The sequence below is a fragment of the Callospermophilus lateralis genome, chromosome 1 (assembly GCF_048772815.1).
Source record: "Callospermophilus lateralis isolate mCalLat2 chromosome 1, mCalLat2.hap1, whole genome shotgun sequence".
NCBI lineage: Eukaryota > Metazoa > Chordata > Mammalia > Rodentia > Sciuridae > Callospermophilus > Callospermophilus lateralis.
Window position 1 is genome coordinate 146,042,017 of NC_135305.1, and position 15,323 is coordinate 146,057,339.

General features: G+C 53.6%; 2 protein-coding genes across 4 annotated transcripts in view; one reads left to right on the top strand and one right to left on the bottom strand.

Moving 5' to 3' along the window:
- Nucleotides 1–6,574: 6,574 nt before the first annotated feature.
- Iscu (iron-sulfur cluster assembly enzyme) lies at nt 6,575–12,984 on the bottom strand. 2 transcript variants are annotated; one of them, XM_077108896.1, is made up of 5 exons: nt 12,785–12,984; nt 11,454–11,567; nt 10,338–10,448; nt 8,443–8,593; nt 6,575–7,095 (listed from the first exon to the last, which is right to left on the bottom strand). In XM_077108896.1, the coding sequence occupies exons 1-5, from the start codon at nt 12,896–12,898 to the stop codon at nt 7,013–7,015; spliced, it is 573 nt and encodes a 190-aa protein (XP_076965011.1). In that variant the 5' UTR covers nt 12,899–12,984; the 3' UTR covers nt 6,575–7,012. The 2 variants fall into 2 exon arrangements, with proteins under 2 accessions (XP_076965011.1, XP_076965012.1); XM_077108897.1 differs by having other exon boundaries at nt 8,515–8,593; nt 12,785–12,978.
- A 1,249-nt stretch (nt 12,985–14,233) lies between these two features.
- The window catches only part of Sart3 (spliceosome associated factor 3, U4/U6 recycling protein), a 38,636-nt gene continuing 37,546 nt past the window's right edge, over nt 14,234–15,323 (top strand). For both annotated transcript variants that reach the window (XM_077108898.1, XM_077108899.1), the window contains exon 1: nt 14,234–14,589. In XM_077108898.1, coding sequence (XP_076965013.1) covers nt 14,275–14,589 — 315 coding nt within the window. In that variant the 5' untranslated portion in view covers nt 14,234–14,274. The remainder of the gene's footprint in view (nt 14,590–15,323) is intronic.

The window sequence follows — 15,323 nt, forward strand, 5'->3', positions numbered from 1 at the left end:
GTAAAGCCCTCTGGCCCGAGACAGTGCGCCCCGGGATGCCTGGGATTCCGGGATCTGCTCACCGTGGACAGCGTTGCCTGGCTCCTCCGCTGGACGCTGTGAATCTGTGGGAAAAGGGCAAGAAGATAAGGTCCTGAACCCAAGGGGGTGTGCTTTACAGATGGTGAGGGACGAGGTGCCTGCAGGGAGGGAGTCAGTTTTCCAGCTCCTCATCTGGTCGGCTGAGACCTTTGTCGGGCTGTGGTGCCACTCCCCCTCAGCCCAGCCCTGCTGTTTTAGCCCCTCCCACAGACGGGGTGTCAGCACACCCTCGAGGGGACGCCCTGCCTGCTGACCATCTCAGGGGTGGCCTCCTGGGGAAGTCCATCTGTGATGGTCATGATGATCATGACAGTGATAGTGATGGTGATGGTGATGGTGATGGTGGTGATGGTGATGGTGATGGTGATGGTGATGGTGGTTATGGTGATGGTGATGGTGATGGTGGTGATGGTGGTGATGATGGTGATGGTGATGGTGGTGATGGTGATGGTGATGGTGATGGTGGTGATGGTGGTGATGATGGTGATGGTGGTGGTGGTGATGGTGATGATGGTGGAGATGATGGTGATGATGATGGTGGTGATGGTGATGGTGATGGTGATGGTGGTGATGGTGATGGTGATGGTGATGGTGGTGATGGTGATGGTGATGGTGATGGTGGTGATGGTGGTTATGGTGATGGTGATGGTGATGATGATGGTGGTGATGGTGATGGTGATGGTGATGGTGGTGGTGGTGGTGGTGATGGTGGTGGTGGTGATGGTGATGGTGGTGATGGTGGTGATGGTGATGGTGATGGTGATGGTGGTGATGGTGGTGATGGTGATGGTGATGGTGGTGGTGGTGATGGTGGTGGTGGTGATGGTGATGGTGGTGATGGTGGTGATGGTGATGGTGATGGTGGTGGTGGTGATGGTGGTGGTGGTGATGGTGATGGTGATAGTGATGGTGATGGTGGTTATGGTGATGGTGATGGTGGTGGTGGTGATGGTGATGATGGTGGTGATGGTGGTGATGATGGTGATGGTGATGGTGATAGTGATGGTGATGGTGGTTATGGTGATGGTGGTTATGGTGATGGTGATGGTGGTTATGGTGATGGTGGTGGTGGTGATGGTGATGGTGGTTATGGTGATGGTGGTGGTGGTGATAGTGATGGTGATGACAGTGATAGTGATGGTGATGGTGATGGTGGTGGTGGTGGTGGTGATGGTGATGGTGATGGTGATGGTGATGGTGGTGATGGTGATGGTGATGGTGATGGTGATGGTGGTGATGGTGGTGATGGTGATGGTGGTGATGGTGGTGGTGGTGGTGATGGTGATGGTGATGGTGATGGTGGTTATGGTGATGGTGGTGATGGTGGAGATGATGGTGGTGGTGGTGATGGTGATGGTGATGGTGATGGTGGTGATGGTGATGGTGATGGTGATGGTGATGGTGGTTATGGTGATGGTGGTGATGGTGGAGATGATGGTGGTGGTGGTGATGGTGATGGTGATGACAGTGATAGTGATGGTGGTGGTGATGGTGGTGATGGTGATGGTGGTGATGGTGGTGGTGGTGGTGATGGTGATGGTGATGGTGATGGTGATGGTGGTTATGGTGATGGTGGTGATGGTGGAGATGATGGTGGTGGTGGTGATGGTGATGGTGATGGTGATGGTGGTGGTGGTTATGGTGATGGTGATGGTGATGGTGGTGATGGTGATGGTGATAGTGATGGTGATGGTGGTTATGGTGATGGTGGTGATGGTGATGGTGATGGTGGTGGTGGTGATGATGGTGATGGTGATGGTGGTGGTGGTGATGGTGATGGTGATGACAGTGATAGTGATGGTGATGGTGATGGTGGTTATGGTGATGGTGATGGTGATGGTGATGGTGGTGATGGTGGAGATGATGGTGATGGTGATGGTGGTGATGGTGATGGTGGTGATGGTGGTGATGGTGGTGATGGTGGTGATGGTGATGGTGATAGTGATGGTGATGGTGGTTATGGTGATGGTGGTGATGGTGGAGATGATGGTGGTGGTGGTGATGGTGATGATGGTGGTGATGGTGATGATGGTGGTGATGGTGATGATGGTAACTGGATCATCGGCTGCCATGGTAAAATCCCAGACCGTGTGGCTTACACGATAGAGATTTACTTTCTCACAGTTTTGGAAGTTGGAAGTTCAAGGTCAAGGTTCCTGCAGGCTCCGTTTCTGATGAGGCTCTTTCCTGGGTGTCGCTGGCTGCGTGGTCGCACTTGGCCTCCTGAGTGTGTCTGAGAGGCGCTGCAGTCCCGTTGGATCTGAGTCACTCTTATCTCATCTCACCTTCATCGCCTCCCACAGACCCTGTCTCTAAATCCGGCTGCATTGTGGGTTTCGGAGCTGATACGTGGATTTTGGGGGAACACAGTGCATGACAGTGACCGATGACAACAATGACAGCTGCAACATGTTGACGATGACTGTGGCAATGAGGATGGCGGTGACACTGACTGTGACGATGATCAAGGTGGTGGCCGTGGAGGAGGTGACAGCTGATGTGTGTCCTGTGCTCCCTTCCTGGGGTAATCAGCGAATCCTCACAGCAACCCTGTGACTGGGCAGCGGGTATTCCCCTGAGTTTTCAGAGGGGGTGGCCGCGACTCAGGAGGTCCGTACCTGCCTAAGTGCCTGTGTGGACAGATGGCGGCAGAGCCAGGACCAGAATTGGAGCCCCAGGTCTGCTTCCCAAGTTGTTTCCCAAAGTCCTGTGGTCCTACTTGAAGGGATCTGTGACCTGGGCAGGTTGTGTTTGGGTAAAGGCGGGTCCAGCCCAGTGTCCCCAGAGGGCTTCCTTAGACCACTGGCTGGAGACCCTTGGGCAGGAGGGGAGGTGCTGGACCTGCTCTGCACTCTGGCCCCAGGGCGGTGGGCTGCTCTCCCTTGGGGGCCTTTTGGGGTCCTTCTGGGAGTTGGGTTTTGCTGAAATGTGACCAGGGTCTTCATCTCCAAAGAGAGCTGGTGGCGGCCCTGGTGGTGAAAGCCTGGGTCCGGGGCCTGACTGCACCCTGTGGATACTTGCTTGTCACGCCCTGAGTGACAGAAGTCACCTTAGCGTGTCTCCTGCATGGGGGCAGCAGGCCAAGGTTTTGTGTGGGTTTGGAGACCTCACCGTGAACACTGGTTCCATGCTAGACACCCACGGTTGGAAACCTCGTGGTGATAATATTAAAAAATAGTAATAAAGATGATGGACACAGTGGAGGTCACTGTCACCACTAGTCACCATCTGTAATGGCAGGGCTCACAGTAATAGTGAGGGACAGCAGGGATGACAGGGACATCCTCAGCCCAGGGCGTGGGCTCTGGATCTGCAGCCTTGGGCTAGAACCCACCCCCACCGCTTCCTGACTGTGTGACCTTGATCTTGGACACTGTGCTCAGCACTTGAGTTTCTTGGGATACTTGTAGCCTCTAGGGTGTCCGCAAAGAGGAAATGAAGTGGTCTATATAAAGCACCCAGCAGGCCTGCAGTGTCACCCATGATAATGGCAGCCACCATAGGACAGTGAACTCTTTTGATGGGCATGTGCTGTATCCCATTATCTCATCTAATAGTCGACTCCACCAGGCTGGGAGTGACTTCTGTCAGTCCTACTGGGCATTGGGAGGCTAAGTCTCTGGTTCAAGGTCACAGTGGCAGCTGGCCTCTGGTCCAGTACTCCACACTCACTGCCCAGCTGTTGCCTCTCTGTGGAGATGGTTGTCTGGTGGGGGGAGGGTGGACTTCAAGAGGTTGGCTAATGTCACCTCGGAGGGTGGAGAAAGCAAGCACAGGCCACCCAGAGCCCCTGGTGGGGGATGTGCTCCACAGCCGTCTCCTGGGTGGGGTTAGAGCCCCTCTGCAGGGTCCCCTGACTCCACCAAGACACAGCCAGGGGTCTTCTCTTCTGTCGTGAGGATGGACACAGCGTCTGGGCTTTTGCCTCAAGTTCAGGGGCCTAAAAGGTCAACAAGTGGTGCCCTTGTTTGCTTGGATTTTTAACCCACCATAGAGACAGGTGGCTTTCACAGGACAAGGGATTAAACTCAGGGGCACTCAGCCACTGAGCCCCATCCCAGCCCTGTTTTATATATTTAGAGACAGGGTCTCCCTGAGTTGCTTAGGGCCTAAGTTGCTGAGGCGGCTTTGAACTTGCAAGATCCTGCCTCAGGCTCCGGAGCGTGCGCCACCGTGCCTGGCTAAAACTGTACATTTTGATGTGGTTACAAGAGACCCAAATCCAGGAATAACCATTAGGAGAGTCTAGAGGAGAGAGGAGGGGGTCCTGGCTGTGGTGCCGTATTTTGAAGCAGGTGGGAGGTAGATAGAGAGCTTTTGCTGGTGGCCCTCACCCATCACCTCCTTGCTGTGTGTCCTGAGCAAGTCATTTGGTCTCTCTGAGCCCGTTTTCCTACTGCCCCCCATGAGCCTGGGTGATGCCAGGGCCCAGGCCCCACCTCCAGAGCATGGTAGTCAGGCTCCTGGATGACTGAATCGCAGCCAGGATGGGGCGAGGGCTGTGGTGCAGGCAGCGAGCACAGGGCTCACTGTGTTGATGAGCAGAAGAGTCCCCCAGCTGCCCTGGGTGTCCGGCCAGGAGGGAGTGGGCAGAAGCTTGGGCTTTGGGCCACTCAGCCCAATCCAGCTGCTTGAGAGAGTTGGTTGACCTCTCTTTCTCATTAGTGCATCACAGTTACGGTAACAGTGGGGTTCTTTTGACACACCCGTGTGCACGGGATAGAATTTGCTGTTTCAGTCCTCTGTACTTCAACTTTCTCCCAATTGGTCACTTGAGCCAGTGTCCTTGTTTGAAGGAATGTCCACCTCAGAGGGTTAAAGAGCATTATTGCAGGGGGGGTGCGTGCCTATGATCTCAACTTGAAGCCAGGTGTGGTGGCAAGGTGCCTGTAATCCCAGTGAGTCAGGAGGCTGAGGCAAGAGAATGGAAAGTTTGAGGTCAACATGGGCCACACAGTGAGACCAGTCTCAAAAAGGGCTGGAGACACAGCTCAGAGGTAGAGCACTCCTGGGTTCAGGAATCCCAGCTTGAGCTCAAGGAAAGGCACAGGATGCCCTCGTGTGGCTCAAAATAGACTTGTCTGGGAAAAGGGCCCTTTAGTGATACCAGTTAAAGGGATCGCCCATTTCTTTGAGGTGCACCGCCATGTTGTAGGGGCTGGGCTGCTTCTGATGTGCAGATGCAGTTCTGATGTTTTGGAGATGTTACATGGAACACAGATGTCTCATTTTAAAACTCCTTATATGGGCTGGGTGCAGTGGTGCAGGCCTGTCATCCCAGCAGCTCAGGAGGCTGAGGCAGGAGGATTCCGAGTTCAATGCCAGACTTAGCAATGGTGAGCCGCTAAACAACTCACTGAGACCCTGTTTCTAAAGAAAATACAAAATAGGACTGGGATGTGGCTCGATCTCCTGGACCAAAAAAAGAAAAGAAAAAAGAAAACACAATCACCAAGAGGTGGGGAGCTGTGGTTTTGCCACATGTCACAGAGGGGTGAGGCCGGCCAGTGAGGGCCTGAATCACAAAGCAGAGCAGCCGCACGGCTCCACTTGAGGTTCTGATGGGAGGGTCTTGCGGGTCTGGGCCTGGGTTCTTTCAGACCCTTGAGGGAGCAGTCTTTGAAGTTCTGTGCACTCCACCAGAACCTGGAGCATTTCAAATATTTTTTGTTTTGTTTTTTAAGTAAAGGAGGTGTATTTAGAGGCGGCCAGTCTGTTTCTGAAGGAGAAGGCAGACTCATCTACTTCAGGGGTTCACTGTGGAAGCCCTTCAGTGAGTTCTCCCTGGAAGCTGAGCCTCCTTGGGGATTTGCGACTTTGGGTAGCTCGGGATGGAGGGAGCTCCGGGCAGGGGGACAGCTGCGGCAAGAAGGCCGGGTACCAGGCTGAGCCAGGATAACTGTTTCCAGGCGCAGCGCCCAGGGACAGCTCAGAACATACCGCCTCAGCATCGCACCCCAGCAGGACAGAGCGGGCAGAGGGGTCCTCCCTGTGGCCAGACTTGCCCGCCATCACCACCCGGAGGCTCTGGAGTCGGGGGCACCGCGGTCCCTGCTTAGAGCCACACAAAGCCTGGCCTGGAGACCTGTGTTTTAGCCTTGTCCCCCCTCATCCCCCAGGGGCTCTTCACGAGTTTGGTCCCCAGGTTAATGTTGCTGCCTCAGCCAACGTTTCTCAGATTTCCCTTTTTTGGTGGTGCCGGCGATGGAACCAGGGCCCTGGCAAGCCAGGCAAGTGCTGTCCCACCTGGCCCTGCTTCCCAGACACCAGAAACAGGTCACGGGGGAACTGCCAAGACTCAGGAGCCATCACCTGGCCCAGAGCAAGGAAAACTACCATTTCTTTTCACCTGTTCATAAAGCACTATGGCTGCAGGAGAACCTGCCACAGCCCACGTCACTCCCCGATGGCGGGAGGGCTGCACGTCCTCGTGGTCCAGGCTGCGGGCAGTGCCCAGGGTAAGGGTCCAAGAGACGAGGATCACCACAGAAACCATCGTCCTGCATTGTTTATTTGTTTTATATACACACACATGTTAAGTGCACACACGGCTGCATAGCTGCAGATCTGCTTTATGTACGATCGGCTCTACCAAACAGTCAGACCAAGGCATTCCACGGGTAAATTGTCCCCAAAATAGATTTAGATACAATTAAGTCTTGATGCACAGCACAGGCGTCAGAACCTAAGACTGCGCTGCTGAGCTCGGTCCTGCGGCCACACACAGTTCAAAGCATACATTTAGCGCTAAGGCAACACGAGCGAGCTGAAAGAAACCACAGGACTCAGAACGGTTAAAGGTGTATTTTGCTTGCCTCAGTCACACTGTGAACGGCAAATGCTGTTTGGCTTTCCTGCGGCCTAGGAAGCTTCTGGACGTCTCCAGTGCGTGCACGGCGGCAGGTGGACGTCTCTGGAGTGACACCGAGGCTCACTGCTCTGCCTCTCCTTTCTTGGGATCCTGTTTCAGTTTGTAATCAGCCAGGGCGGCCTTGATGGCGTCTTCGGCCAGCACTGCAAGGCATGGAAGGAAGAGCCTGTTCACAGACCCGAAGGGCACAGGTGAGGGGTGGGGGCTAGACAGAGTGACCCAGGTAGGTGGCCAGTCACTTCCCACTCAGTGGCCCTCGTGGGGCTCTGCAGACGGGCTGGGGCTGACTTGCCTGGGACTGGAGTCTACCTCCTCCTGTACACTGGGACAGCCGTGCTCTCCCTGCAGTGGAGACGTGTCTGACATGTCTGACACTTAGGGACACGACACATGCTGCTTTCTGCCTGTGCCCACGAGGTCTGGATTAAACGTGGCAGAGGCTGGTGAAGTCCAGCTGGCATGAACTAAGTCACGCTGGGTTGTGGATGGTATGGCACCTGTACGTCACCTTTTTCTGATGCCGAGTTTGAAAGCCTTCATTCAAGAACTGATATTAAAAGACACGGGGAGGATGCGACAGTGACAGCAGAGCACGGCTGAGGGTCTTGGTAGCTAAAAGGCCAAACAAAAGGCCGAGGGCGGGCTGGGGCTGGGCTCATGGTGGTGCACTTGCCTGGCACGGGGGAGGCCCTGGGTTGGATTCTCAGCACCGTAGGTGAATTAATAAAAAAATAAAGGTCCATAGACAACTTAAAAAAACAGGCTGAGTCTCGCTGAGGCCGTGAATGTTTACAAGTAACGACCTTCTCTGTGAGTGTGGGAAGAACCCGGCTCTCAGCAGACTTCCTGCCCCCGCTACCCCCAGCCCCCCAGCACCTGGCCCAGGCAGCGGCTCTCTGCTAAGTTTTAACTGCTTTGGTCAGAAACCTTGATAGTGCGTTAGGGCCACTCACTGCTCCTCATTCCCTCCTTCCTGAGGAAGTCAGGACAGGACGGGACAAGCACTGGATCTGACCTAGCAACTGAACTGGAAAGCCAAGTGTCAACCTGAAGGCGTGTGGCTTTCTCTCAGGACAGTGGAGGGGACGTGGCCCAGCTGGGCTTAAGTCCCTCCACACAGCCAGATGCAGACCTGACGGGGTGGGCGCTTGAAGGGAAGGGACGAGACACGCAAGGCACAGGATGTGGCTTACAGCTGAGTTTTCTCCTCCGTTGGTCCTATTGCTACCATATGATGGGGACAGCACAGTGATCAAGGACTGGGCTTGAATCGTGGTTCTCCCACTTACTAGCTGTGTGACATGGGTAGCTCCACCTGAGGGGTAGGCTTGGAACGATGCCCAGCGAGTGCCTGGCACGGCTCCCAGCGCACAGCACCTCCTTCGGGACTCAGGGCCCGGCTGAGGGACCCGGCTCGACCCTCTGAACTGCACAGACTGACTGTGAGCTCTGACTCTCTGACGGCTGTATAGAGGGACTCCATGACCTACAAGGACTCTGTCTCAAACGCGAGTTGAAATGAGTGCCACGCGTCCCTGCTGTGCAGTGGAGAGCAGACTCACTGGAGCAGTGCAGCTTCACGGGGGGAAGGCAGAGCTCCTTGGCGATGTCTGTGTTTTTGATGGTCAGGGCCTCTTCCACCTGAGGTGGGGGAAAGACAAGCAGTTTCAGTGACTGTTTTGAGGGTAGACAATAAAAAAGGAAGGTCTCCAAGGCCCTCAAGACAGGCTGGTGGGGGCAGTTTCTGCTTAATTACTCAGAACAGGGCTGCGGCCTCCTCAGACTCCACTCACGTGCCAGAGCTGCAGTGGGGCCTCTCCAGTCCACGTACACACACCTGCGCTGCTGGCTGGTGAGCACAGACACCAAGACCCCACAGCCAGCAGACCCCGTGAGACATCTCCGAGGGATCTGCTCAAGTCTGCAGAGGCATCTTTTTTAAAAGGAGGTCATTTCTATGCTGGTTATGCAGGTCCTTGGGTGAGAGCTCAGGTTAGACTCATGCTCTGCCTGAAATAGAGAATCTCCTCCAGACAGGTGAAGAAGGTGCCTGTGGCCTGGGCGGGAGCCCTGGGGGAGACTGGAGGCAGATAGGTCCTGCTCAAGAGGAACAGAGCAGGCGGGTGTGGTAGCGCACGCCTGTCATCCCTGCTGCTGGGAGGCTGAGATAGGAGGATCGTGAGTTCAAAGCCAGCCTCAGCAACAGCGAGGCACTAAACAACTGAGGAGACCCTGACTCTAAATAGGATACAAAATAGGGCTAGGGATGGGGCTCAGTGGTTGAGTGCCCCCGAGTTCAATCCCTGGTACCCCTCTACCCCCAGTACCCGCACCCCCCCCCCAATAAAAAGAACAACAGAGAGGTCCACTGCAGAAAGAGAAGCCAGATGTCCCCAGCAGTCAGTGTCTCTGGCTAGTCCTAGAAATGCAGATGGGAAGATCTCAAAGTTAAAGGAAGCCCCTCGAGGCCAGGGCCTCGGATCACATTTGCCTTGTCTCATTTCCCCTTTCCCTGAAGACAGTTCCTGACCAACCTCTTTAGAGTCATCTCCCACTAGAATGGACCTGGCCTGCGCCCTCCTGGCCTACAGGAGCCTGCCAGCCAGAAGGCCCTGAAGCACAGGAGCAGGCGGCCCAGGCCCTGCTCTGCTGGGGAGCTGGCCAGCGCGTCCAGTGTCTCCTCCATGACCCAGCTCCCGGAACCAGGCCCCTTGTGCACACTGCTGGTTGGTTTCGACACAGCAGCTTTAATGGCAACTGGACTTAGAAAGTCCAGCCCTTCACAGAGAAAAGGATGCAAAAGATGTCTGGCCCTTTCTTGCCTTTAGAGGGCCTGCAGACCAGCCACCGATTTGTCACTGGGCCCTCACCCTTGCTGTGTTCTTGATTCTTTAAAACCCCTTTTAACACACACTAGTTTAGCTCACCAATCTTTGTAAGGACTCTCAGAGTCCTTCCTAAAACAGGATGGGAGGAAATAAACAAGAAAATAACTACTTCACAACACCCCCTTGACCTTAGACTCCTAAGAAACTATGAGAACATCAGTGACCTTTGACAGAGTCAAAGATTTCTTTGCAATTCTATTTTGTCAGATGGACAGTGAGGAACTTTTTTTTTTTTTCCTACAAAATTAACAAAACACCATCAAACCCCCAAATAAAAATGATCATCAACTACAAAATACTCCCAAACACTACTTCACAAAATAGTCCATTAATGTGAGGAATATAAGCAACTTCTGGACAGGGAGAAACTAAAATAAAAATTTTTGGATATTTTGAAGAAATAAAAAAATTTACTTCTTTTTTTGACCCACTGGACCTCTGAGAGCCAAGGCTGCAGAGAACATGATTTGATCTAACAGGTCAGCAAGCAGCTTTACCGTCTTTCCTTTCACCCACTCAGTGGCTAACGAGCTGGAGGCGATTGCAGAACCGCAGCCAAATGTTTTAAACCTGGCGTCCACGATCTTCCCCTTTTCATCCACTTGAATCTAGAAAAGAGATAAGAATTACGTAGTGAATCTGGCAGCCACCTTCTAGAAACCCAGGAGCTGGTACTCATAAGGTTCACGGGGACCTTCCTTACAAGCTGGGCTTGCTGTCTAGGCTGGAATTAGTCAGTGACTTTGCTTGTTACAAAGAGCTCAGAGATAAGGATAGTGGAATGCTGCAGACATTACTCCCCTACAGACAGGCATGACCACACTATGGTGTGACTCTGCACCAGGCATAGCCAGAGGAAGGAGAAGCTGTGCTCCATTTGTGTATAATGTGTCACAGTGCATTCTACTGTCAGGCCCCGTGGTACCCGTCACCTGGAAAACTAAGACCCTCTCTCCTAGTTTTCTTTGCAATCCTGCAACCCCAGCCCATTTTTCTTTCTTTTTTTCTTTTTTTAAAGCTATGAAGTCCTATGTGAGGACACCTGCTCACAGGTGCTGGGCACTCTATTTCCTTAAACGTGGGAGAGTCTGCAACCAAGGTCTCTGGTTAATATTTTTTTCTTGGGCACGAAATTGTACTTAAAGATTCTCTCCTAAGTATTTTTCTGTTTTCCAAGACAGGTGTGAAGACCTCTGGCAAGTCTACCCACTATAAAGAAGGAGACTGGATAAAGCTATGGTGTACCCAAACTGCAATCCACTACCTTCATGTTACTTTCAATATGGGGAGATGTTTGGTTTACTGCACTTATTACCTCACTGGGGACTGCAAAATCCACACAATATACTTCACTCAGCTGAAGGTGGAATTTAAATTAACACAGCGATTAGAAAAGTGAGATTAGTTTCCTACTTCAGAAAAGGTCTGCATACCTGACTAGCAGAACTAGATTAAGTCCCTGTTCTAATCATTTGTAACATCAACTCCTCCCATCTCAATGGAAGGAAGGAGATGAAATGAAACACTGTATGTACAAATGCTTTATCAGCTATGAAACACTGTGTAAGCCAAGGGATTCCTAGTATTGCCATCAGAGACCAATCAGCTGGTACCTGTAATTTCATAACATCACCACACGCTGGCGCACCCACCAATCCAGTTCCAACGTTTTTTGATGTCTTGTCAAGGGACCCCACATTTCTAGGATTTTCATAATGATCCACAACCTGAAATGACAGGGTTGAGAGGAGTCATGATGGCGCTCTTCTACTGGTCTACCTTGATGTCAGCAACCTGTACCTGAAAGAAGAAGAAGGCCAACACTCATGTCAATGCCATTTGTGACCCAAACTCTTTTTGTATGTCCTCTCCAACTTTAGAGATTAGAAATACTGTAGGAGATACTGCCAAAATCAATCAATCAATCAATCAAGTCATGTCTTAGTTCCATAGGGTTTTCAACCACAAATAATCACTTGACTTTTGCACATCTGTATCACCAGATTGGGGCTCAAACAGTGTTCAAATAAAACCCATCCTTAAAGGATAATGCTTATTTTAAAATTCTAGAAATAACTGTGGGAATGAAAGATTTGGTTGGAACATCAAGGAATGAACCCGTTGGTGTAGATTTAAAACTGCGCCATCGGGGCAGGTCAGGGCGGCGAACCTGCAGGCCGCAGCGCACCCTGGTGCCCAGAGCTGGCGACCTGCGATGTGAACGAGACACGCCCCCCAGGTGGGGAGGAGCGAGGTCCTTGCAAAAGTGCCAAAGCAAATGTCCAGCACAAATGTCCCTTCCAAACGGGCACAGCCGATCCTCAGATGACCTTGAGGGTTGCTTGCCAGATGGCAATAAGTACCCCATCTTCTAGTCGCCCCCACTGTCCCCTGGACCAAGGATCTGGACTGCAGGTCCCGAGGACCCTCAGGCGTTCTTCCCGGGGCATCTAGCGCCTCGTGGACTCCGCAGCACCTTTCCGAGGGGGTCTCTGGTTACGGGGACTTGACGCCCCGAAAGGCAGGGGGCTGCAAACGGGGCACCCAGCCCTCCTCCCCGCACTGAAAAGCCAAAATTAACCCCAAACAAACGACGGGAAGCGCCGTGCTCCTGGGCCGCCGGCCGACGCCCTCGGAGGCCACGGCCCCCTACGCAGCATCACCGCGGACGGTCTCCGCGTCGGGCCGGCGGCGCCCCCTCGGCACCCAGTACCTCTCCCTCCCCTCTGGGAAGCGGGTGCAGCCAGAGGCCGTCGCTCGCCCGAGTCACGCAGCCGGGGCAGCAGCAGCTGTTATTCGCACAGGAGCCGCAGACAGTGTCACTGCGCGGCCGGGACAGGGCGTCCAGGCAGCGGCACCGGAGCGGGGCCGCCATTCCCGGCCCAGTGACCCGTCCGGCGCCCGGGTCCCTTTAGTGGCCCGCGCAGCGCCCGCCCACCCATACCTTCTTATGATAGAGCCGAGCCGGAGCTGACAGCTCCCGGACCGGCAGGCGCGGGCTCCGGAGCAGCAGGGCCGATGCCGCTCGCCTCAGACGGCCTGCTCCAGCCGCCGCCATCTTGCCGGCTTGCGCCTGCGCCGGCCCCGAACTACTCCGACGAGAGGGCTCGCCCGCGAGTCGCTCTGACGTCACCGACTTTGCGCCTGCGCCCTCCCGCTCTGCGTTTTGGCCCCGCCTTGACCACGCCTCTGGGAGGGCGCCGACAGGTTGCAACGCGAAGGTGTGCAGTCGCTGGAGGCTGGTCTTGGGCACTGGATTCTGCATGGGAATTCTCAGGCTGCTGTAGCATCGGACCCACGTCCACGTTCAAAAAACCCACCGCCAGAACGCGGCGCAGAGGATCACCCAGTCCACCTTTCCTAACCCTATTTTGCAGTGAAGGAAGCTGAAGTTCAGAGCTGTTTAGTAACTTGTCCAAGGTCGTTCAAAGTGTTAGGTTCGCTTGGGATTTGAACTTGTATAATCCTAGGTTAGAATTCGGGTTCAGCTCCTTCCTAGTTATGTGACCCTAGGTGAATGACGTCGGTGCGCTAAGCCTCGATCTTCCCTTTTGTACCAATTCAAGGACAGTGTTTTCTTCCATCATCGCAAATACGAGTACCTACTGTGTGTCAAGGCTCTTCTTTCTCCATTAAGTTTGATAATGAGGAATAAAGGCAATTTTCTACTTAAAAAAAATGGGAAGTTTAATTAAGTAGAAAACGAACACCATGCGTTGATTAAAAGAAAAGGTCTATGTGTTTAATATCCCTATAAAATAACAGCAACCAGTCACGATTTATACGACAGTGCACGGCAATTAACATTTTCTAAAGCAATGCTTATTAATGTAATTTATTAGTATTGTCTTGCAGAATATGGTCTTATAAAACCGGAAAATTCACATACATATTTAACGCCTACTAGGTACCAGGCGTTACATAAAGGAGAGGAATCTCTTTGGAAAACGGATTTTTCTCATGAATAGGACAGCCGATCCTTCCCTAAGGACTTGGACCTTTTCTCTGCATTTGAGGCTTAGTTGCTGGGACTGAATCACACTCCAGGGCTCACTAGGCATTAAGTAAAGCATTTGTTCCAAGAATCATTTTGACCTTCTCAAGATGGTGTAAAACCCTTAACGACATACATCACGCTCCTCCTGTAACTTCCTCTATGACCTCCACTTCCTGTCCAAAGACCCAACTTCTGTCCGGGGTTGTGATGGCACACATGGCTGCGTTAGTCGATTGTTTTCTTACAGGGACCTTTAGCGATACATAAAAGTAATATGAATTTCCTGTAGTTAGTAATTTTCCTGTCATCCACGGCTCTCAGTTTCTCATTCGGTGGCAAGAAAGCGGGGTTTTAGTCAGGCGGACGCCTTAGGCAGCCTCTATTTCCGCGGGTCTTCGGCGGCCGAGGGAAGACCCGAGAGTCTCTGGAAACGCAAGATGGCGACAGCGGCCGCAGCTTCGGCTTCGAAGCCGGAGGCTGAGCCGCCGGCTGGGCCCAAGGCTGAGGGAGAGGCAGATGAAGTTAAGGCAGCTAGGACGAGGCGGAAAGTGCTCTCGCGGGCTGTAGCCTCTGCGACGTACAAGACCATGGGGCCTGGGTGGGAGCAGCAGGAGGAAGGTGTGAGCGAGAGCGATGGGGATGAGGAGTACGCCATGGCTTCCTCCACGGACAGCTCCGCCGGGGACTACGAGTGGGAGTACGACGAGGAGGAGGAGAAGAACCAGCTGGAGATCGAGCGGCTGGAGGAGCAGGTGGGCTGCTCCCCTCCCGCCCCAGGCCCCGTCCCGCCTCCTTGGTCCTGAGGCTGCAGTAAAACCCGCCAAGGCCGCGAAACCGCTGCCGGCCACCGAGGCGCGTGTGGCTCGGGCTTGGAGCGTGTCCGGTGCTTGGCCACACGATCCCACCGAGTCCTCGGCAGCACCCGATGAGGAGTGGGGTCAGCCCGGGTTTACGGGATCGGACGGGGGCTCGGGAGTCTGGCTGGGGGCAGCGCCTCCTGCACGCTTTGCTTGGGCTCTTAAGACGACCCGAACTCGGAGTCTCTGCCACGCGGTTGCCCCGGGCTCGACAGTCGAAATAAAGCTAGTTCCTAAGAGGTGGATTTCCCCGTGGGATCAACGACGGGGACGAAGTACGGTGTCGGAGGAGAAATAGCGACCGAGGTCATAGTAGGAAGGGAAAGCCCAAGGCCCCTCCATGCCTGCGCGTCCTGGGGCCAGTTCCTTAAGCTCTGCATTGTGTAGTGGTCACTTGGTACCGAGCAGCAGGGTGGTTTCTGACCTGTGACCTTGCAAGGTGGTGAATTCTCCGGTGTAATCCTGGATCCTGGGAGAAATTAGCTTGATTTGAGAGCAATAAAGGGACGACTGTGCTGATGAAGGAGTGGGCAGGGGAACCCGGAGTGAAGGCTCGGTACACTAAGCCTGGTAGCAGGAGGACCTCTCCCCTTTTTCAGGCTTGAAGAGGTGAAGGGAATGATTGGTTA

Coding starts and splice junctions, on each gene's coding strand:
- Iscu (XM_077108896.1), bottom strand. CDS start 12,898: ATGGCGGCGGCTGGAGCAGGCCGTCTGAGGCGAGCGGCATCGGCCCTG. Junction 10,449..11,453: donor GTGATGTTATGAAATTACAG/GTACCAGCTGAT, acceptor TCTCTTTTCTAG/ATTCAAGTGGATGAAAAGGG. Junction 7,096..8,442: donor GCGTTTGAGACAGAGTCCTT/GTAGGTCATGGA, acceptor CATGCCTTGCAG/TGCTGGCCGAAGACGCCATC.